Genomic DNA, 23,962 nt, shown 5'->3' with positions numbered 1-23,962 from the left:
TGCGACCTTTATGCTAAAAATAGCTTTTTTTTTAACTTTCACCATAACTTTTGAATCATAGGAGATAGAGACTTTATATTTGGTTTGAATACTCCACTAATTAAGCTCTTTCAAGTGACACCAAGGTCAATGACCTTGTGACCTTTATTGTGACCTATATGCTAAAAATAGCTTTTTTGAACTTTAACCATTACTTTTGAACCCTGAGAGATACAGACTTCATATTTGGTATACAAACTTCACTAATCAAGGTCTTTCAAATGAAACTAAGGTCAATGACCTTGAGACATTGACTGTGACCTATATGCTAATAATAGCGTTTTTCGAACTTTGCTGCCGCCGGGCGCATAGTGTTTCACAAACACATCTTGTTTTTTCGGTATTTATCAATATATTTTAGAAGCTTGTAGCAGAAAGCTTGCACTTACTATCTCATTAATACAGAATTTGAAAAAAAAAATACTGAGGGTATATATATTATAATATTGCCTTTCTTCCTAAGTATACATGTACACGTACATCACATCAGCGTTACGTTCATTGACTCTTGGAACATATAAAAAAAATTTTCGATCGTTATTTGAAAAAATACCAAATTATCATATCTTTAGAAAATTAACCGTTTGTTACAAATCCGTAATTCAAATTAAAGAAACCTTAGGAAAAAAAAATGAAGTGTGAAGAGAAATTGAAGTGTGAGGCATTAGAAAGATGTATATATTGGATGAAACACACTGCACAAAATGCACCCCTACATGTAATTTAATAGAGGGAAAGACCAGGTTTTATCTGACGACACTACAAATGTTATAACCTTTTACATCGGCACAAAATCTAACAACAATGAAAGATTTAAATATAAATATTAGTATGTAACAAAAAATCGAATGAAAAAGGGCGTTTTTTTAAATGGGTTATCGTTCATCTCACTAGAGGACGAGAATTTTTTAAACAATGCAGTCTGGACTGTACAAAGTACACTTGTCTAACACTGATATGGTGTTTTATATCCAGCAGCGATAATATTGACGTTAAACTGACTTTCTACTTTTCTTCTTAAACTTTCTTGCGAATTTTTTTTTCATACACAGAGTGGGGTTTTATATCACAATTCAACCGTATTTGTTGTAGCACTAAATTTTGCATAATCATATATGCACATGATATGAAATAATCATTTACTTGAATGTAATAAGCTAATTATTTATAAGCTTTAATGGATTGATTATTATCTCTATAAAAATAAAGTTTTAAGAATGAAAAAGAGTGAATCCTTCATTACGTAGTATACGATCTATTCACAAATGCCATTGTGTGCGTTTATATATATTAAATAATTTGACGAATTTCTAATGAATAATTTCAAATATAACTCGAAAGTTAAGCAGAAAAAAAGGAATTAAACCTGACAAATTAAAAAAAAAATGCTTATATTTGTTCGGTCTCTTGCATTTAAAAGGGGGCTTTTAGGTGTCACTTCATCATAAAACGTAATATACTTCGAACACACGCTAATGTATTTATACAATTCGCACGCTTGATAGACGCCCCGCCTTCTCATTCAAATGCTATAGTACTACAATGGTCTATAATATAGCCGTAATGGCAGAGTTTTACAGTGTAATATGCGACTTTATTTAACCGATATCATGTATATATTGAAAGTCTCTTTCCTAAAAAAAATCCTTTATTAGTATCTATACAGACAAAACTTGAAGACTTTAGCTATAAAATGTCAATGTTCTTATTTAAAAGGGGTAAAATTCGGCATTTAAAAAGGGGCGAGATTGCAGTGTTACGAGGATTCATTCTGTGGGCATGCTCCAATGATATTTGACAGTTTCATGTATCCGCATTGAACCTGGAAGACATTTTAAATTCACATTTTCAAATCATTTCTCCGGCTACAAAGAAATTAACATTTTCTATTTAAGTTATATATGCACATTCTGTGTAAGACACTTGAAATTTTGGCCGCCTTTAATCATAATAATTTGTATCAAACAATGGGAAAAATACAATTTTCAGTAAGAAACGTCAAAAAGTACCAAAAAAAAAATTATGGGATACTTCTTCGTGGAAGGATACATGTTTCATGAATCCATACATTTGTTATCTTTGATATATTGAAATATAGATCCACATACTTTTGCTTAAAGAATATTATCCGTTATTATTCGTTCATTTTTTGTTCAAGGGGAATGACTTGCATTTGATCTTTTAACAAAAATGCATATAGTTTGACCTGTGAGTTTGAGCATAGAGTAAATGAAATGAAATTTAGAATATTTCCGAGCATATCTTTTTCTTATCGAAGTTTTTTTTTTTCAGTGAATATTTTTAATGTTTTAAAGCTGATTTGAGTAATTTTCAATTGTGTATAATTTGTATGTATATAAAGAAAACGAGATACCAATTCAAATATTTCTTGTACATTTATTTACACCAAATGAATACATATTATAGTTATTGCGGCCTTGGGCAACATTTCACCTTCAGGTCAAACAAATTACATGTCCCCCGAATTTCATTTCTATGACTGTATTGTTACACCATTCGCTAAAAATTTAATACACACTGTACCACCAATTACTTTATATGATAAATTTTGGCTTACATAATAAAAGTAACACAAAAGCTGAAAAAGAATAATCAATTATAAAATTATTATATACAAAAAGTACTTATTACAAAACATACTCTTCAAGTATCTCTGTCTTGCAAATACAAGTAGAAACAAAAAATCTTGAAGCTCTTCTATTGTAACTTGGGTTAATAATTAATTATTTGTGACTTTTGACGTTCAACACTGAAATTGTTCGACAAATCTGATAAACATTTTTGTTGGACTATTCATAAGCATATGTTAATATCCACCTTTCAGTATTATGCCAAAATAAAGTACGTAAATGTAAAAGGCATTGAAATGAATTTAGCGTCGTCCTTATTTTCTAATAATAGGCCAAGAAAGTGATTTATGTTTCACTTGTCTCATCTGGTTCAAATTTACATGAAGGTTCCGTTCTGTTCATAAACAATTTCTTTTGTAAGTAATATGCTCCTCCCATTGCAAAAACCTGAACATTTTTTGGTACTATTATTGTGATAGATTTGCCTTTAAACCACTCTTTTTCAGCTTCATCCCAAATCATTTCCAGGTTTGAGTAGGTACCAGTCATAACTACACAATTGACATCCTTGAATGATCCTTCTTCTAAGGTAATCCATTTTTTTATCTCATCTTTCATTTCCTTAAAACATTTTCGTAAGAATTCATGCGTGATGATTAGTTTATTGTTTTTAAGATCAATATCTTTTGTTTCCTTGATTGGCTTTGGCAAGTTTTTCGGCAAGTCTAAGGTATAGGCTGCATTGTCTTTGCTATACTTACTTCTACTTTTGAGGAGTTTGTCAAACTCATACAAGATCTTAATATATTCCCTTCTGTGATCTTGTTTCCAGTCAACTACTGCAGGATTTCCATATAAAGAAATAAGTAAATCTGTAAATCTTTCTTGTGGTGTTTTCTTCCATTCCTGGCGTTTATCTTTTACGTTTTTTTCTGATCCACTATACTTTTTAACTTTTCGAAACATTAACTCGCTGCATGCTATATTAAAAAAAACAAAAAGAATAAAAAATCGTTATACATGTGTAATTAATGATGAAGTTTTACATTTTTTCCCCTCCAGTATATCAAATAATTATCAATATCTATTAACTCTCAAGAAAAATAGCGTATCGAATGTATGAAACGAAAGATATTCACATTTATAATAATGTTTAATACCAGTCAATGTCTTATTTTTTACTTTGTGACAATAAAAACCCTGAACAAAATTCCCCAGAATTTATCCAACATTCTTATCCATCTAATCATTGATTATTAATGACAATAAACTATGGATGCATATACGAGGCATCATAAATGGTCTATTACATACCGGGTACCTGTAAATAATACACTTTTTTCAATAATAAAATACATTTCTCTCTAAAAATAACTTGATACAACAATTAAATGCATTGAGTATTTACGACATGTCAACAAGTGCAGTGGAATCAGTGACTGCTTTATATCTTGTTGTATGAGATCTTATTGCCGACATAAATGAATGCAGTCATAACTCTTGACGTAAATTAATATTATAATTTAAGTTTGAAATCGCAACCAAATAGCAGGGGGTATACATGTACCAACGAAAAAGACAGGTGTTTGATTCACTATTAGTTTACTCTATTATTTATTTTCTGGTATTATAATGAATTGTTATTTTTGCATTAGGCCATGGTGAACATTTCACCTAAAAGGTAAGGCAAAGCCTCTTTTATGAAGCTTTAACAATGCTGCAATTGCCCTCATTTTAATGTGTATCATACAGTACCTTAAAATTCAAGTGGATGCATTAGGGTAAGCTAACTTAAAGTAATTTCTTAAATAAAAACAGATATGTGAACAGGGCATGTAATATTAACACTTTGAATTTTCAGAGATGGGATGTGATTCCATAAGTTACGAACTTAAACACAATGTAAAGGTGATATCGGGAATAAGACATTTTCGGTTGGGTGAGCTTTACTATATAGTAACTTCTAAATTTCAGAAAGGAGCGCACTATTTATATATAATAAAAAAAATGTTAAGATTCATTTAGTGTATGCCCTTACGACAGAACGATTTAATGAGTCACCTTGATGTAAAATATACCTAGCCTGAACATAAAAACACAGATGAAATTATTTAAATACATTCTCGAGATAGTTTATGAATAATCGCACTATACAAAGGATACATGTCGTATTCATAGCCTGTACATAATATTCTGTTTTATAATAAAACGCATTTTTCATTGTACGAAAAAATCCTCAATCTGTCTCTCACAGCACATTAAATACGTCAATTTTACCAAAACGACGTCATGATTGACAAGCTCATTAAGATCAGTGATTTGTTTATAAACAGTTGTATGTGATTTAATTAGCATTTTTTTAAAATGCATCGATAAGTTTAATTGTTGTTTATTTTGTTTATACAGATTAAAGTTGCAAATTATTTCATTTTCTGGTATTAGGAGGAATACCGGTACATAAAATTGATATTTTGTGTGACGTCACAGTAAAATTTTCCCGTACTTTTTTTCCCTTTTTCAGCCTTAAATATGCTGCGTAGCAATGTTAGTTTGAGGTTGCGCAGCACTGTTAAGGCCTACTATGAGAAATCAATGGAAAATAGACATGCTTAAAAGGGGAACCTTTTTAAAACTGAATTTATTTTAATCAAGCTGTTTTATTATCACAGAACACAAATACTTATGGAAATAGCATAGTATAACCCACTCTGTACTGTATGAAGTTTGGTCCCACCGATGGACAGTCACGTGATGAATGCATATTTCGTGTACTGAATGTAGGCCAGGAACAAATTTCAATATTGCAAGGGCATACCATAGTTAAAATTAAAAATTCAAGTTATTTATTGTTTCTGCATACTTTGTAGTTTCTGAAAGTGCTGCTGCTTTGAACAGAATTCGCGTTAAATAGTTAAATTTTCAGGTAAATAAGTCAATGTCGAAATATGTTTGACTTTTACTAAATAGTGTGTGTACTTATAAAATCACGCCTTCGATTTAAAGAAAGCAGGAGCATTTTTCAAGTTAAGAAAAATATAATTTATCTATATTCAAAAATTGGTTAAGATCTATTAAGTGTATGCCCTTGCGAAAGTACGATTTTATGAGGCATCTCGATGTGAAATGTACGTAACATGTACACGACATAATTAACAAGAAAACATTGATGTAGCCATGTAATTGTCGCCGGGAAATATATATAGTAAACAATGAAAATGAGTCGTGATCAACAAACCGCTTCAATATGTGTAAAGAAGGCATGCGTCTAATTGATGGAGACGATTGTCGCAAATATTTTTTAAAAACTTGTAGTCGGATAAAAATCAATTAAAAACGATACCATTTTAAACTTGATCAATTCCTGAAGTAAATGTTGGCTGCATAAAGTATAAATTGAAGTTAGACACATGCATCATATTTGTATTTAAAATTGTATAAAATTTCAATTTTAGAATATAAATCACGAACTGTGCAGAGTACGTTTAATCCGAGAAGTAAAATTCGATGTTCTAAAAAAGGGACCTGTCGTTGTTTCGATAGTTAATGATAAGTAACTTTATATATCAAATATGAAAAACTATACACTTTTTGAAGTAAATAAATTACATGTATGTATCTCGTAATTTGTAAACGGGAAGAACATTCTGATTAACAATCTTTTCAATATTTAGAAATTCTTTAATTCTGCATAACTACTCCCACGCCAATCCACATACACCAACACTTAAACTTATATGTATAGAGCAGCCCGGTCCTCCGGGCTGCAATAAAATACATTCTCTTGATAAGTAATCTATAATCACACTAAACAAAGGATATTCATTGGTATTAATCGACAATTTAAAACCTATAAATAATATTCAGTTTAATAATAAAACGCATTTTTCATTGCTAAAAAAGTCCTCAATCTGTCTCTCAAAGCACATGAAATACGTCATTTTTACCAAAATGACGTCATGTTTACAAGTTCATCGCGATCAGTGCTTTGTCTATAACCAGCTACATGGGATTTATCTAGCAAGATTTTTAAATGCATTGATAAGTTTTATTGTTGTTTAATATGCTTATACATTTAAAAGTTGCAAACTATTTTATTTTCAGGTAAAATAAGAAATACATAACAGTAATATTTTTGTGTGACGTCACAGTAAACTTTTCCCGTAGTAATTAGGCCTGTGGTAATTAGGCCCCACCCCCTTATTCAAGCCTTAACAATGCTGCGTAGTTGGTCTAAAATAATGTTGTTTAATGTAAGTTATTGATGTTAATTATTGAGTTGGGTTATGGAAATCTAAAATGATCAAAGATTCTAGAAGTAGGCTAAGAAGTATTTCAGTTTAAGACCCCACCAAACGTACTAGGCAAACACCACCAAGTTTTAATAGGAAAAAACGGCATCGTTTTTAATGAAGGATGGATGGGGTTAGAGAAAAAAGCAATGGATGGGGTTAGAGAAAAAAGCAATTAGCCGAGAAAAAAAAAGACAAGCAAAATTAGTTTCAATTTCTTTGTTACTTAATTTAGTCAAAATTCATTACAAATACATGTAATTGATTAAACTTGTTCTGGCATTGTTCAGCCAACCTTTTCAACTGTTGTGTTTAGAAAAAAGTTGTAAAAGTACCCACGGTGCCACAGTGTACGTTTTTGTTCCTTCAAAAGCCAAAAGAACACTAGACTTTTTTATGGGTCGGGGCACAAATCCATAACATTGACTTAAATTTCTGTAGTTTATTAGATAGTGCCAAATTCAAAGGGGGTTCTACTACCCCGTTTTAGGTTCATACAATCATGAATTTATGCATCATTGTTAGTAACTCATTCCTAACATTCTTTACCCGAAACTGGTTCTATCTCTGACATTTAGCGGAATGCTCTCTAGTATCTTATTTTTCGGAGAACAGTTTACTTCAGCTTTAAGCTTTAGTTGCGTTTTTAACTTGCAAGTTTCAAAACCAAAATTTTGAGCATGTGCACTACTTCCAATGTCTTAGTCAGAATTTAAGGCCAAGTTTTATAACAATTAATTATATTGAACAATACTCTACTATTGTCTCTAAACTAGAGTTCAGCCTGGGGCCTGAGCCAATATTGATAATTTGGAAGATAAATCATATTATTTTCAAGGGGTCAGAAATAATTCATACAATACAGAACGTACATCGTTTAGTATTGTTACAGTATTGATGTTTGATATTTTGAGCAAATGTACCATGATGCATTATGGTATAAAGTATGGTAATGCAGTATCGAATGTATCCATTAACCATTTGGTTGATACTATTATAACATTTTATTGTATTATTTATTTTATTTTTGCACAATTTGGCTTTCACATTTCGTTGCCCATAGTCGCTGATATCTGTTCACCCAACCGTAAATGCAGATAACTGCGTGAATAGAGACATTTAACAATTGGAAAGATTAAGTGATCTCGGAGACACATAAATGAATCTTTTTAGTCTATAAAAATAACATATGATACAGATGAGGCAGTGTTGAAGATATGAATCAATGTTTCATAAGGGACATCCTACATGTACTTGTTCATTTTGGAGGACGTTTTCCATACAGAAAGAGTGAATGAATTGAACCTTTCAATCATGCCTAATTATTTATACGAATTGTGAGAAGCATAAACACTTACCTGAGCCAATTTGAAGAACAACATAAGTGTTTTTTCCTTGATTAAAGTTTAAGTTCTCTACGTTGAAATTAAGGCATAACACTCTTGCTTTAACTTCATATATGAATGGCAATAATGTAACTTCGCTAGGTTCAATGAACAAGCGTTGACTGTCAATGGTTTGTTGCTAAAGTAAAATAAAGAAAAGGTCAGCAATGTATGGAGAGAGAGAGAGAGAGAGAGAGAGAGAGAGAGTTTTATAAAAAAAGGTAAAAAAAAATATTAACATCATCAATTTCATTTTGAGAAAGAACGCTAATTCTACCCTTACTCTTACTTTATCGGTAGAGCATACAGTAAAATGGAAAGCTGTCACTGTACTATATCAAAACACTACTATTGCACTGCGTCAACCTTCCATTACATTATGTCAACACTTTGTGACATGTACTTACACTACTATAATTGCTTTGTGTTAATTTTTTCTTCACATATTGTCAACTGTTTACTATATTTGCACACACTACTACTGTACAAGGTATACAGGGAAGGAAAGAGGGCGTACAAGGCGTGGACAATCACCCACTTTGAGACAAGATTTTTCTCATGTAGTGGGTACATTATGTATAACAAGCTAGGCGGCTCTGTAAAATCGGCAAAAATTAAACGCACGAAAAAATATTTTGAACTGTGTCAATTTATTGCTACATGTTAGGTTCTCTTTTGTGAGAAATTGGTATCAATTTTCCTCCACTCACGTGCCCTATTGTGTATATAAAGTTCAAAACCGATTTAATATACCGGAATTCACCTATTTTGGACGTTTTCCTCCTCATCAAGTCTAAATATTGATGTGGCCGCAATCGAGTATGTATGCGAGACTTCGCAGAAAAAAACAAGTATGATTTGGTTTCTAATATGAAAGAGAACAGATTACTGTACAATAGTGCAGCCACGTCCGTTTTTACGAAAAATTACATTTAAAAATATTTCGTTTTTGGATAGGTGTGATTTTTCATCCATAATAAAATCTAAACACTTAAAGAAAATAATTGTTTAAGTTTGAATCTACAAGTTTTATTATCTACTTTAATCTGTACTTTTACAGAAATTGATTGTTTAAATTTGTATCTGAATGTTATGAAAACCACATAAACTTTTCTCCATAAAATTTATCAAGGGACATTACATGTAAATTTATGACGCAATACATTGAAAAACATGACGTCATAATGAGCCAACATATATTGAACATCCAAATTTTTCAGTCTTCCATAATATTTTAACTTATTAAATGAATCCTTTATTTTAAGAAATAAAAACACGCATACTCATGCATTAATTTGGACAAGATATTCCCCTTCTGCTTGATACATTCGATGTATTTAGCTCGATTAGGACTTTTTCAGAAATTAATTAAGACATTTATAAGACATTAAATTGTTTTCTAAAAATTATTTTTGTTAAAACGAATGTATCAGACAAAACATTGTTAAGCTCTAAAAGAACTTCCACCAAATTATCCATAAATAATACATTAAATATGTCATGGGAAATAAATTTTGATAAAATTTGACATTAATCAAGGCTGGGAAGGTGGGTGGGGTATCCAGTCCAATATCACCTCATTGAAAACGGTACACATCCGATCTGAATTCTAAAGATGTAAACGTCCGTCTACGATGATTATTTGTTCCAGAAAATTATTATTGTCACTAAAACTTATCAAAAATATCTAAACATTTATATTTAGGATGTATTGTAAGGCAAAATAATTTTCTTTGCTTTATCAGTTTTGGTCTAAGTAGAGATGTATAGTCAAGTAATGCATGCCATCTGTTACGTATATTTTTAAAGATTTTTTCATTAAAACAGCGCGGGTATGTTAATGCAGCACATGGACCAGAATTCGGCGAATTAAGACTTTTTTACAATTATGTAACACTAATAAATCGGAAAAGTCCAGCATAAAACTTTTGTTATAATTATGCATTCTATAGACTTCAATGAGACTTATACTACATGAAGCACTTCACCACGACGTCACCACGTGACGTCTATAATTAGAAAATATGCCTTAATGAAAAAGTGAAAAGTTCAACACTACCCCGGGGATAATTAATTTCAATTTGTAATAATAATTATGTAAAAACATCTCTGTACCATGAAAAGTGCTGCTAGAATCCTACTGTCCTATCACAGAAATAATTATTCAACACTTTCTGACGGAACCTTCCCAAAATTTTTACATTTTGTTCATAACATCGAAAAAAATGCATTAATTCCCGTAAACCATACGATTCTAGCAGCACTTTCCAAAAACAATAGAATAAGAACTTTAGATAGAAACAAAAATTAAGTTTCAAAGTATGCGGCGTAGTGTTGAACTTTTGCATCTTATTTGTTACGAACGACAGAGGAATGGCTAATCGGCAAGTATACACCTTCCCTGCTTTAATTTTACGAAGACATTGTTGAAGTATATTACCATACCTTATTCATAAGCTTTATTCCCACATAAAGCACACATGATATTAATTCTAAATGCTTTTAAACTCCGATTTCTTGTGTTTGTTTACATGAATTCTCGTTACGTTTCACTTTCACTCTGCTACTGCATGATCAACAGTTATGACGTCACGGGTTTGGTATTTAACCCCGGTGATAACTACAGAGACCCAGAAACGACAAAATTCTGTTTGTATTATGCCTCTGCATATTTTGATTAATTTTTACGACCTCAAATCAATCTTACTTATCGATTATAAGAAATTGTTATCTCTAAACTTCACGTCATATAGCTATGACGTCATATCATATAGGCAAGTAGAATATTTGGTTGTAACCTTAACCTACCTGCGAACTTTCTAAAAAAACTAATCTACTTATAAACACAATCTCGCCTTGAATACTAATCCGGGAATGGCAAACCTTAATCTGTGAAAAAAAAAGGCAGGCCGTAGTGACGGTGCCCACAAGTCACAAATAACATCATTTAAATGAAGACAAATTGCAAATAATCACCATGCAGAATAACAAAACTTTTTTTTTTTTGTTTTTGTTGAATAACTTTATAAACCTTTAATTATAAGCGACATATTGAGACACTTTCGCAGTTCTGGTATTAATAGAAAAAAATGATGTTATTTGTGACTTTTTCACTATGTAATCGATATAGCCCCGCCCTAGCTCAATAATTCTTGACCCTGGGGCCATGAACTTCAGAATCTTTGTAAAGGACTCAAATCTCATTACAATCATGCAATGCTTGATGTCCGGGAGTAAAGATTGCATTAATTTTAGTCGCTTTTGTAACGACAGTCCCACCTCATGGGGTCAAGAATCATGAAATTCACTATTTGTCCTCTTCTCCCATATATGCTTTATATCAATACTAGTTAAAATTGGTTGAACGGTTGCAGAGAGGATGCTGAAAACAATATATTCCCCATATGTATATAATCAAAAAAATAACAGAAATGCTTATTTTTTCATCCATTTCAAAGCTATTTACAACTGAAACATATATCTTATCAATGTAATTATTTATGTTTCATTTATTTGTCTGAAACATAAGAAAAGATATGAGACATTTGATCATATCGAACACTATTTCAAAATATGATGATACTTGGAAGTCCGATTTCAATGGAAAAAAAACATTGTCTAATCTCCTTCTTTTCAACAGCCTTGAGCTTTGACATTGAATCTTTTGTAGAGGTTAGAGAGCAATTTCATTTTAATGTCTATTTTTTTAATCAATTTTAAGCACCATCATCAATCTTTCAAAATAGTAGTTTGTTAAAAAGGAAAGTGTGACAAGAGTACAATAATTTACCCTAACCTTCCTAAGAAAGTGTAGTCTTAAAAACAAACACATTTTTCCAAAAAAGTATAGAGTTATCTTTATTAGTTATCCGATATACTTTATGTTTTGAAAAAAAAAATGTATATAAATCTGAAAAATAATTGAAATACGTTGCCTTCTAAAACATCACACCGTTTTTAATGTATTACAGATCATAAGGCACAGATCTAAGTGCTGTATTTAATATATGTTCATTTATTTTTTAAAGTTATATGTTGAATGCAAAATATATATTGAATAATAGTCAGTCCTTTTTCCATATTATTCATACTTTCAAAGTGTCATACTTACTTAATTGAAAAAAAAAAAAACAATGCTTTTGTAATGCTGAATAAACATAGGTAACAGACTTTGCTTATCCCTTTTCTGAACCCATACTTATTTCCTAACTATTTTTTGAACTATTTTGTTTGTAGAATCTCACCTTTTCCTCTTTTTCTCTGTTCAAGATTTCATCTCTTAAACGGGTCTTAGCTTCCTCACTCCAATACGTTGGAACAACAAACACAAAATGCAACCGGGATCGCATGTCACTTGAGAGCTTTTTGCAAGTATTTAATGCATTATGCAGTCGTTTGAGAATATGTCTAATGGCTTCTTTATAATTTTCTGAATCCGTATCTCCCTGTAGAAAAGATATATTTTAGTTTATTCATTTCTCGTTCCAATTTCTTTTCTCTTGTGTTCGAGATCTAGAGGGCAGGACAGCACTTACTTTTTTTTTATAAGTATCACATTAATTTTAATTTTTTTTATTTTAAATATCTTTTTTACTAGATATTAGCATCTTCAAGGAAATAAAATCAGTTATACCAGATTCCTTTCAGGTTCAGTGAAATAAGAAGACACGTTTTAATGCTTGAGTACAGAAATCATTCAAAGTGTAAGTATTTCTTATAAAAAAGATTATAATCAGAATGTATATACCGGTTCCATGCTCTTCAAATTCTCACACCTCTAACCATCCCTGAATTCAATCTTGAACACTCTAGTGATATCCCAGTTACGTGTGATTTTAAATAAATCAGGTAATGGCATTAAAGATAATAAGCATGAAAAATTTCAATGCTTTAATCGTAGGGATATGCACATTATACGTTAATTGTTAGATCATCACTTCGCGTAAGCGGGCCGGTAAAACAGATGTTTGCCACCGTTACATGTAAATCAGCATTAATGGTCGCAAATACCAGATTAGAAGATTAGCTATTCTCATTCTAATGTAATCCATGCATTTTGTTTGTTGTTAGTCTTACTTTATACTAATATAAGAGGGTTTAGCAGAAATATTTGGGGGGAAATCTTTATGGAATAAAAATTATGAAATAAAGGATGTTCTAACAAATGTATATTTTTCAAAAAAAAAAACAATGCTTCCCAGCCCGCAATTGCCGGTATAAAGAGTTAACTTGGTTGAATTATGAAGGAATATGAGCATGTTGATCCCAAATATGGTGACCAACGGCAAATAACTCTAACTTGTTAAGGTCTACTGAAAACTTTCTACTGAAGTACAAAACTTAAAAATTACAGCTGAATTTATTTGAAAAATACCTTATTCGGACGTTTTCTCTTTTACTGTAAGCAAGTTAAACACAAAGTAAAAATAGTACATCGGGTTCGTTGCCACGATGCTCTCAGCAAGGAAAATACAATTTTTACCGAAAACTCATTACAAAAACAAATGTTCTACATATGCATTGCAGTCTTTCGATATAAATAAAAGACTTTGTTCGGAGCTTATGCATCATTTCGGACGTCTCCGTAAGCGCAGAACTCGCCAAAATCCATATAAAGTACGCAGATGATTAAACTGCATTGAAAAAAGCACAAGCTGAGATCATCTACAAACAGCAGTTAATCAAGATGGACCTTGAACCTTTAACAGAAATAAGTGCAGTTAAAGAAATGTATGCTAAGGACAGCACTAGTTAAGAGGATTGAACAGATGTTAGTTCGTGGTGTTTGATTGAATACAAGCCGCCATCTGTAATGCTGAAAAGGAGAATATTCAGTCAGTTTATTTATCAGCTGAGACACCAGCATTCGTTCCTAGACACATGGAGCATTAGAGATGAACTAACTTATCACCCTGTAAAGCCATTGGTAGCTAACAGACCCATCTTCGAGAGAACTGTTTCCAGATCGACCAAAAGTTGCTTTGTCAAACTACATACCTTTACAAGCTAACGCACACGATAACAGACATATCGACAATCGGAAAGCACCTTGTCTACCAGAACAAGGATGGAAAGACACCGTTTATTCATGGGATTATTCTCCAGAACCTACGTCGGCATTTGATAGAAATCTGCTTCCTCCTGAAGTAGATCTAATGCCGCATATAGGAGCTCGTCCTGTAATTCAGGGTTCGGACTTTGTGAAATTCCTTCATAAAAATGATCTTGTTCTTACAAGACTCTCTAAATTTGATGACCGACCTGAAAACTACTTAGCCTGGAAACACAGTTTGAAATCAGTGATGAAGGAGCTCCACATTAGCGCATCAGAAGAACAGGACTTGCTTGTGAAATACTTGGGTCCTAGGTCAAGCGAAAAGCGTTAGATCATCGAATTCAACAGATCACCAGAGAAGATTTGTTCGAATATGGACTCGACTAAATGACCGGTTTGGCAGCCCACAAGTGATAGATGCTGCACTTAAGCGGAAACTTGAAAACTGTGCTAAAATCGGTGTAAGAGAAAAGGAGAAACTTTACGTTCTCTCGAATATTCTCTTTGAGATTGAGTCAGCATTGTAAGACCCACAGCTCAGAGACTTGTTATCATTCTTTAACACTTCCTCTGGTACATTAACGACTATTGTCGCAAAGTTACCGCCATCTTTGCAGTCCAAATGGAGAGACAGGGCCGTGAAATATAAAAACAGACACAAGGCGGCTTTTCTTCCCTTTAGAGAGTTCAGTGAATTCAGAAAACAGGGGACTCAGTGTAAATAATAGGAAAACAACTGTGAGAGACTCTATCCAGTCTGTGGAATCAAAGAACCCAATTCATAATGCAGACCATAGCTTACAGGACTGTAAAGGATTTCTAAAGCTCTCTATGGCAGAAAGAAAGAAGTTCTTGCGAGACCGCAATTTGTGTTTCAAGTGTTGTGAGTCTACAAATCACCGTGCAAGGGACTGTAATGTACCGGTTAAGTGTAGAGTATGCTCGAGTGATAAACATACCACAGCACTGCATGTTGGTGTTGCCCATAGAACTCAAGGCAATCCTGAACCTCAGGTCAGTGAAGCAGCCGAGATCCATGGCAGGGAGACACAAACCTCTTTGTGTACGGAAGGATTTTCTGGTAAATCCTGCGGGAAGGGGTTACTTGTGCATAAATACTCTTTTGACACCACTCAGAACTATTACCATACTTACGATCCTACCGATGATCAGAGCAATAGGACACTACCCGTTGGAAGCTTTTTGATGCTCTGTGTAAAACAAAGACAGAATCTGTACAATAAACCTGTCAACATGTGCTGGGTGCTCATCCGTGACAGGAAGACAAATATATGGACTCACTATAGAATCACTAGATGGGACATTTAGAATTGGTCTTCTACCGGTTATCGAATACAATAACATTCCAAATGATCGCCAAGAGATACCAACACCAGATGTGATCACACATTTTGAACACTTGAAAGGTATTCAGATCCCTCCACTTGATGAGAAGCCAAAGATTTTACTTCTTATTCGAAGAGACTTACCAGAAGAACACCGTATTTTGGAACAGAGGACAGGGCTAAGGACTTCTCCATTTGCCCAGCGGTTACCACTTGGTTGGATAGTGATTGGTAACGTTTGTCTAGGAGAAACGCATACACCATCGACTGTAGCTAGCGTCAACAAAACTGCAATCCTGAGTAGTGGACGACCATCTGCATTAGACCCATGTGATAATCACTTAGCTGTTTCAATAAATACTGGAAAAGGTGACAGAATTTGACAGGATGTATTTGTTCGGACAATTGATGATGAAAAACAGGGATACTCTGTCTCTGTCGAGGACTGACAGTTTATGGAAATCATGGATAAGGAGTTTAAGAAGACACCAGATGGTTATTTGGAAGCACCATTACCCTTTAAGGAGTCACTTTCCGCTTTACCGTATTATAGAGAGGAAGTGCTGAGACGTGCACGAATCTTACAGAAGAATCTCCAACGAGATCCCGTGAAACGGGACCATTTTTGCACTTTCATGACAAAGCTGCTACAGAATGGACATGCAGAAGTGGATGCAGAACACTGGATGCAGAATAGGAATGCTGGTATCTACCATTATTCGGAGTGTACCATCCATGGAAACGGTACCAAGTTGGAGTGGTTTTCGATTTCTCAGCTAACTACAAGGGAATCTCATTAACGCCGTTTTGATGTCAGGACCTCTGCTTATGAACAGTCTAGTTCGTGTCCTACAATGTACAGCACTTGATTTAAACACATTTTATTGAAACATAATTAATGGGATCAGACACAAGTTATTCCAACTTAGAATGTCCTCTCTAACATAAACAAAGAAAAAACAAATTTGTATACACGTAATGAACAACAAACAAATCTACAATGCAAAAAAAAACAAGAAAAGGGTGCAGAGAGATAAGAAAGGAAGGGTATAATGTACATCACTTCCGCTAGGATTCAGTTCCTGTAATGGCGGATATACAGCAGGACTCAAGGCAACACAGTTGCAGTTGTTGGGACACAAGATGACACATTGGTAGTAAAGAGGACACAATAGAACATAGTGGCAGCAGACAAGACACAAAAGAAAATAGTGGCAGTTGAGAGGACACAAGAGAAAATAGTGGCAGTAGAGAGTACACAAGAGAATACAGTGGCAGCAGACAAGACAAAATAGAACACAGTGGCAGCATACAAGACACAATAGAAAACAGTGGCAGCAGACAAGACACAAGAGAACATAGTGGCAGTAAAGAGGACACAAGAGAACATAGTGGCAGTAGATAAGACACAAGAGAACGCAGTGACAGTAGATAAGACACAAGATATTGCTTTAACAAAAGATGGTACTGTCTCTATAGAAAGCTTGAATACTTCGTTATCAGTCGATCAACTAGACCAAATACTTAGTGTCCTTGGTGACATTCCATGTGATGAAGTAATAGTAGAGCTCACATCTATCAATGCAGAAACCAATGAATTAGATTTGAGAAAATCTGATGACAGCAGCTCTGATAAACTCGATGAGTCATCTGATGAGTATGTCCCTCCAAAGAGAAGTAAAAGAAAATGAATTGATTCTGATTTGTCTTCTGACAGTTCTAGTTCTTCGACGGAAAGGAAGTGGAAACTTAAATCTAGAAAGAAGAAGAGCGGTATTGAGGCAGACAGAAATAAACTTGAAGACAACAACAATAACAGTATAAATAAAGCCTCCTCTAGTGTGTCGATTCAGATAAAATCAAGACAAAAAACAAAGAAACCCATCTGCATGGAAACGAAACAGATCCAAACATCTACGAAACAAAGGAAAAACATATAAAAACAATAGAGGCTTTGAAATTCCTGCGAGAAAATCAAGGGAATTAACGTGTAAATGCAAGTACAAATGCGTAAACAAAATAACAGCTAGATGCTGTCATGAGACAGTAATACCCGCACTAAGGTGTCTGCCTCTAAATACACACCTCTAACATATTGAGCTTTCCAAGGAAAAAGTCAAAATATTTCTATAATTTACACAGAAAATGTATTCATCAAATTGAGTATAAAAATGCCCAGATCCGGTGACCATGTAACCTATGACTTAGAGCCTCTTATATGTATTTTTTATGCTAAATTCATTACCAGTCTGAAAAAACAGAATTTAATTGAAGATGTAAATTAGATTTTGATAAATGTTTTGCTCATAATGGAGTTTTATGAAGAGACTTACTTTTACAATTGACGACTGACTTCTACAATTTATACAGATACAAACTCAAATTACTAAGATGTAAAAGTCAGCTGTCGAATGTAAAAGTAAGTCTATTCATAAAACTCCAATAGGAGCTTTTTAAATTTACTAATACCCCCCTCCCCGATACCACAAACACACGGCACGTACGTTTTTTTTTGAAATAGGCTAGGTGGAGAAGTAGTTAAAACATCGTTCATTATAAATTAATTTAAAATATGTTCTTGTACTATACTTGTTTACATGTAAACACCTTTTAGAAAACTTCTACATCACATTGGGTTGGGTCACCCATTATCAAGGTAGTATTTTTAGAATAAGCATCACTCGGCACACCTCGGCCGATTCCCACTTCATCTGATAAGGGATTATAAGCAAACGGTACAGTTTGGTGTGTATTGAAATAATTCATTTTGTGATTTAATTGGATTATATCTCATGAAGTTGACGACCTGTGACAGTTGGTAAGTACAAGTTTAAGTATAAATTGGAGTAAAATAAACCGCAAATGATTAGGTTAAAGTTCAAAAAGGGACAAAGATAATTGCATGCCACAGTAGTCGAATTTTACTTTGTGAAGTTATCTCCCGTTGTCGATGTGACATTTAGCTACTGGAATAAATCCAGATTTCTTTTAGGGAGGTACTCGTTCAAACCTCAGTCAAAAAAAAAAAATACAAGCGCCGGAATTTCCTGACAAGCAAAGAAAGAAAATGAACACATATCAACAAAATAAAAACAATGATAGTGGGGTCGTGGGGTCAATGTTTTCCAAAGTCATTTTATATTTGCTTCAGTATACAGTCTACTCTTATTCAAATAACAATGCAAATTCCATAGGTGTGTGTGTAGGGGGGGGGGGGGGTTACAATCTCCCTAGCCACTCCCTGTCTCTGAAATTACGATTAATCTTGTGACATAAAAATAGTAGATTTTTTTTGATTTGACTATATATACATATTTTATTTCTTGTATAAATATAATGTATGTCTGTTTGTCTGCAGAAATTTTAACCTTGCCCATAAGTTTTAAGTGGGATGGGCTAGACACATGGCTTCCACATTTCATAGGTTAATTCCTTGTGACAAGACCTTTTATTTGGGTACCACGAATTTTGACATCTTGATCTCTTGACTTTGGATTTTTACCCATTTTTACAAGAAAAATACCAAACTTTAAACTTGGCCTAAGTTTTGATCAATAGGTGCTAGAGCTTTCATGCTTTATATGTGTATTCTTTGTGAACTTTCAACATGTATAAATATATTTGACCTTGACCATAGAGTTTGACTCCTTTAAAAAAAAAATAACCTTGGCTATTAACTTTTGAACAGGAAGTACAAGGGATTTCTTATTTCACATGTGTATTCCCGAGAGAGATGTTTTAACAATAAACAAATTACTAAAAAATATAAAACATGAACATGTTGGTCATATCTCTTGTTCTGCCTTGAATCAGAAATGATGATATAAATATTCTAAAAATAATTATAATAAGAGTTGAAAAGGTTGTGCATCTTAAAATTGACTAAGATCTGTGGTTGGATGAGCTATAAAAGTTAACTAGCTTTATTTTGCTACTCATAACACGCTGATTAACTAAAGTGTATATTCAATCATACTGTTTTCTTGAATGTTCATTTTTTTTAACAATGGATACATGTCATACACTTTCAGCTTCTCAAAAAATTGCATAAAAAACTTTTTCAAATACTGTAACCATGGTAACCCTTTCAAAATACTCATTTGAGTTTTTCTTATTTCCTTATCACATCACGTCTTTTGTCCATCTGTTTCTCTGGAAAGTTTTTACATTTTTAACTTCTTCTCTAGAACCACTGGGCCAATTTTAACCAATTAATTCACATAGAAATATGTACATTTGTATGTTAGTAGTCTGTCCATCTGTCTCAATAAATTTAACCTTGGTCATCACGGTCATATCTATTGAATAAGAAGAGACAAGGCATTCATATTTAACATATGTGTTTGTATTTACCTGTGACAATGGCATGATTTTTTTTAACCTTAACCTTGAAGTTTGACCTACTTGCAAAAAAGTTGCATGTTTTTAATTCATCAAATTGAAAGAGAAAAGTTAGGGCATTCATTTTATACATGCATGTATATTATTACCTGTGATAAGACCTTTCCAAATAAATCATGACTTTTGACTCTGTGACCTTGACCTTGAAGCTTAACCTACTTTTCAAAAATGTAGCGTTTGCTTATAGCTTTTGATTAAGAAGAGATGTGACTTTCACATATGACATGTACATTAATTACTCTTAAAAATTCAAGATATTTCCCAGCATGCGATGATTTTTGATCCCTTGATTTTACCTAATTTTCAAAATATTTAATTCTCCTGAAAGACGATTAGGCTGATTTGTAAAATGTACATGTATGAGGAGTTCAGGGAAGACGGACCTTTTGGCATTAAAAACGTCATTTTTCGACCCCCATTTGACCCACCGGGGCAAAATCAAAATTCCGAAACCTTACTGCACATCTACATGACACCACCAATCATCTCCCAAAACATGATTAGGCTACTATGTAAAATGTAGGAGGAGTTCAGGGAAAACGGGGCTTTTTGCATAAAAATCGTCATTTTTCGACCCCCATTTGACCCCCCGAGGCAAAATCAAAATTCCGAAACCTTACTGCACATCTACATGACACCACCTACCATCTCCCTAAAGATGATTAGGCTACTCTGTAAAATGTAGGAGGAGTTCAAGGAAGACGGGGCTTTTTGCAAAAAAAAAAACGTCATTTTTCGACCCCCATTTGACCCCCCGAGGCAAAATCAAAATTCCGATACCTTACTGCACATCTACATGACACCATCAACCATCTCCCCAAAAATGATAAGGCTACTATATCAAATGTAGGAGGAGTTCAGGGAAGAAAAGTTTGACAGACGGACGGATGGACGGACGGACATGAGTAACAACAATATACCCGAACTTTCTTTAGAAAGTGCAGGTATAAATAGCAAAATGTCAGAAATATTTCAAAATTACTGGAGCCTATCATACGATCGCCAAAGAGATTTCATAAGATCCAATGCAATAATGATTGAAAAGTGAAGAAAGACAAAGAATCCAGAAGAAGATCGAGACAAGAAGAAAACACACAATTCACTACTATTTGCCTATTGATGAATGAAAGGTGGAGGTGTGCAAAAAGACATTTTTAGGAACACTAGATATTGGTGAAAAAACTGTAACCTACGCATTAATTTCAGATGAAAGAAACATTTTTTTTTCAATGAAAAAGATTTAATATCATGTCACAAGTTTAGAAAAATGGATGGTTCTAAGACTTTTTTTCCCGAAGAACCGGAAACTGAAATAGACTTCGAAAATATTAGAAATATTTCAATAAAAAAAACAAATATAGACAAATCACATTCAGTAAAGGTTAACAGGTGAAAATAAATTTCAGAATATGATATCCTGGCGCTAAAAGTGTAATATGAACTTTAGAAAAATATACCAAGCCAGGTGAATTTTAAAAGGAAGAACAAAATTACAAAATGTAGGCAATATCACATAGGCTGATGTTTACCATTTAGCTTTTCCTAATAAAATTCACCTGGTTTGGTATATTTTTCATAAGTTTAAGTTACACTTTTAGCACCTTGGTAACATATTCCGAAATTTTTTTCAGTTGTAAACCTTTACTGGATGTGATGATTTGTCTTTATTTGTATTTTCATTGAAATATTACTAAAGTTTTTTTTTTCTTATTCCAACGCTTTGGAGAAAAAATTCTAAGAAACATCCACTTTTCTTAACTTGTGACATGATACTAAATCTTTTCTAGAGAAAAAAATTGTTTGTATCATCTGTCCTTAAAGAACAAAGAGAACCCCTTCACTTCCGCAGACAACAGAGGGAAATTTTCCAAAAAATAAAATTTCAGATGAAGACAAACAGCTTATCATGGAGCATATTCGTTCATTTCCAAAAGCAGAATCGCACTTTTGTAGAAAATCAACTCAGCGAGAATATTTGGAGAGTTCTCTCTCCATTAGAAAAATGTATACGTCTGTACGTCGAAAAATGTGAAGCTGATCACAAGGAGGCACAATAGTTCTGTCTGTATGATAAAATTTTTGCTACCGAATTCAACTTAGGGTTCCACAAACCCTAAGTGGATATCTGTTCATTTTGTGATGCATATGGGAAAATGTCAGAAAAAGAAAAACAGGAAAATAAGCATGAATTTGAAAAGCATCAGCAACGAAAGCAGGAAGCAAGAATGAAAAAAAAGGAACAAGAAGATAAACAAAGAGCAACAGAGAGTGAAAAGATCAAAACAATAAACTTTGATTTGCAGAATTTACTTGTTACCCCCAAGGCTCAAATAAATGAACTGTAGTACAGCAGAAAACTTGCTACTTACAACTTCACTATATTTGATGTTGTTCCCAAAGAAACTGTTTGTAACACGTGGTGGGAAACCATAGCAAAGGGGGGAGTTGTGAAATAGCTTTCTGTCTGCTAGAGTACAATAGAAGTGTTGGATCAATTGAAAAACTATTGTACAATTCAGATAGTTGCACTGGCCAGCAAAGAAATTTACCATTTAGTGGAATGTGCCTCTTCTCTATTGTTAATTTTTCCATGCAAAAAAAAAAATAACACACAATTAATTTGAACGGGGATGCTCACAGATGGAGGGGGATTCTGTCCATGCCGTGATTGAAAGATCAAATAAACACTTTGAGATGTTTTCCCTCCAGTGACTGAATGCATAGTGTCCGCAATGCGAAAGTAAACCCACCTAAGTATGAAGTGAAAGAGTTCGAAAATGAGAAAGTTATGGATTTCAAAGAGCTTACGGATGATTGTATAGGCAATAGAAAGCAGGCTGAAGATGGATCGAGAGTAAAATGGAATAATATTCATTCATTCCAGTATCGAAAGGAAGATCCAACCAAGATATTTTTTAAATACGAAATCAGTCAACCAGATTACAAATCCATTGATATTCGAAGTGGACGAACCAGAGGGGCCAAATTTAAAAACATGAAAAAATATCATCTGAAACCATTCTACTCCTCATTAGTTCCAATCTCAGATGCCAAAGTCAAGGACTTAATGAGTCTGTGCAAGAAAAATGTCATAACACGAATCTGCCACAAGCTTTATTCCCAGCTCCCTCATAGGGGAAGTGTTTGCAACATGTTGGAGGAACCTGATGAAAATGACGATTCAGATTCACTCGTATTCCCATAAATATAACAGAGACACTAGTTTGCTGTTCAATTTGCTTACTTTTTGTTTTGTTTTGCCAAGTAGCAATTTAGATTCACCTCAAATGAAGCTTTTTTTTTAATTCGACACAATGTCATTGTTTAAATGTTTACCTACTTAATCTTGATGAACAATTTTCTTGTTCATTATCTCTCCAGATGTTGATGCTTCGAATTGCAGTCTAATGGTCAGCATAGCAAGTTACAATGTAACATTATGTAACAATTCTTAAGAGCAAAAAACCTCATATTTGTAATGTTTCCCTATATAAGCAATCTTTTTAAGTGATCTGATGTACGATAACTCAAATTGTTTTTGATATTATTATTTTTTTATTTTAATTTTTTTTAAGAAACTGCTGATTCAGTTTACAAAAATTAATAGGTTCCTTTACTGTGGAGATTGCTTAGATTAATAAATATAAATATTTCTTGTTTTGATCTAGTAGCAAATACATGAAAACACATTCATGTAATCAACCTTTGTCCAATAGTTGAGTACATGTAACATGATAAACATTGTAGTAAAAACACATTGTCACTTAACCATATAAATTAATGGTAGTGTTCTTATTACTTGTATGCAGAAAGGTAGTATGTTGTAGTTACGATCTTAATCCCCGTAAAAATAGTT

General features: G+C 33.2%; 1 protein-coding gene across 1 annotated transcript in view; it reads right to left on the bottom strand.

The window, feature by feature from the left end:
• Positions 1 to 2,416: 2,416 nt before the first annotated feature.
• LOC134266238 (uncharacterized) overlaps positions 2,417 to 23,962 on the bottom strand; it is a 35,049-nt gene continuing 13,503 nt past the window's right edge. Inside the window, exons 9-11 of the mRNA XM_062748461.1 lie at positions 12,549 to 12,749; positions 8,278 to 8,443; positions 2,417 to 3,610 (exon numbers count right to left, since the gene is read on the bottom strand). Coding sequence (XP_062604445.1) covers positions 2,976 to 3,610; positions 8,278 to 8,443; positions 12,549 to 12,749 — 1,002 coding nt within the window. The 3' untranslated portion in view covers positions 2,417 to 2,975. The remainder of the gene's footprint in view (positions 3,611 to 8,277; positions 8,444 to 12,548; positions 12,750 to 23,962) is intronic.

Source organism: Saccostrea cucullata, unplaced genomic scaffold (assembly GCF_032062105.1).
Source record: "Saccostrea cucullata isolate Sc308-1 unplaced genomic scaffold, CSIRO_AGI_Scuc_v1 ctg732, whole genome shotgun sequence".
Lineage (NCBI taxonomy): Eukaryota > Metazoa > Mollusca > Bivalvia > Ostreida > Ostreidae > Saccostrea > Saccostrea cuccullata.
This window is presented reverse-complemented; position numbering and strand designations above follow the sequence as displayed.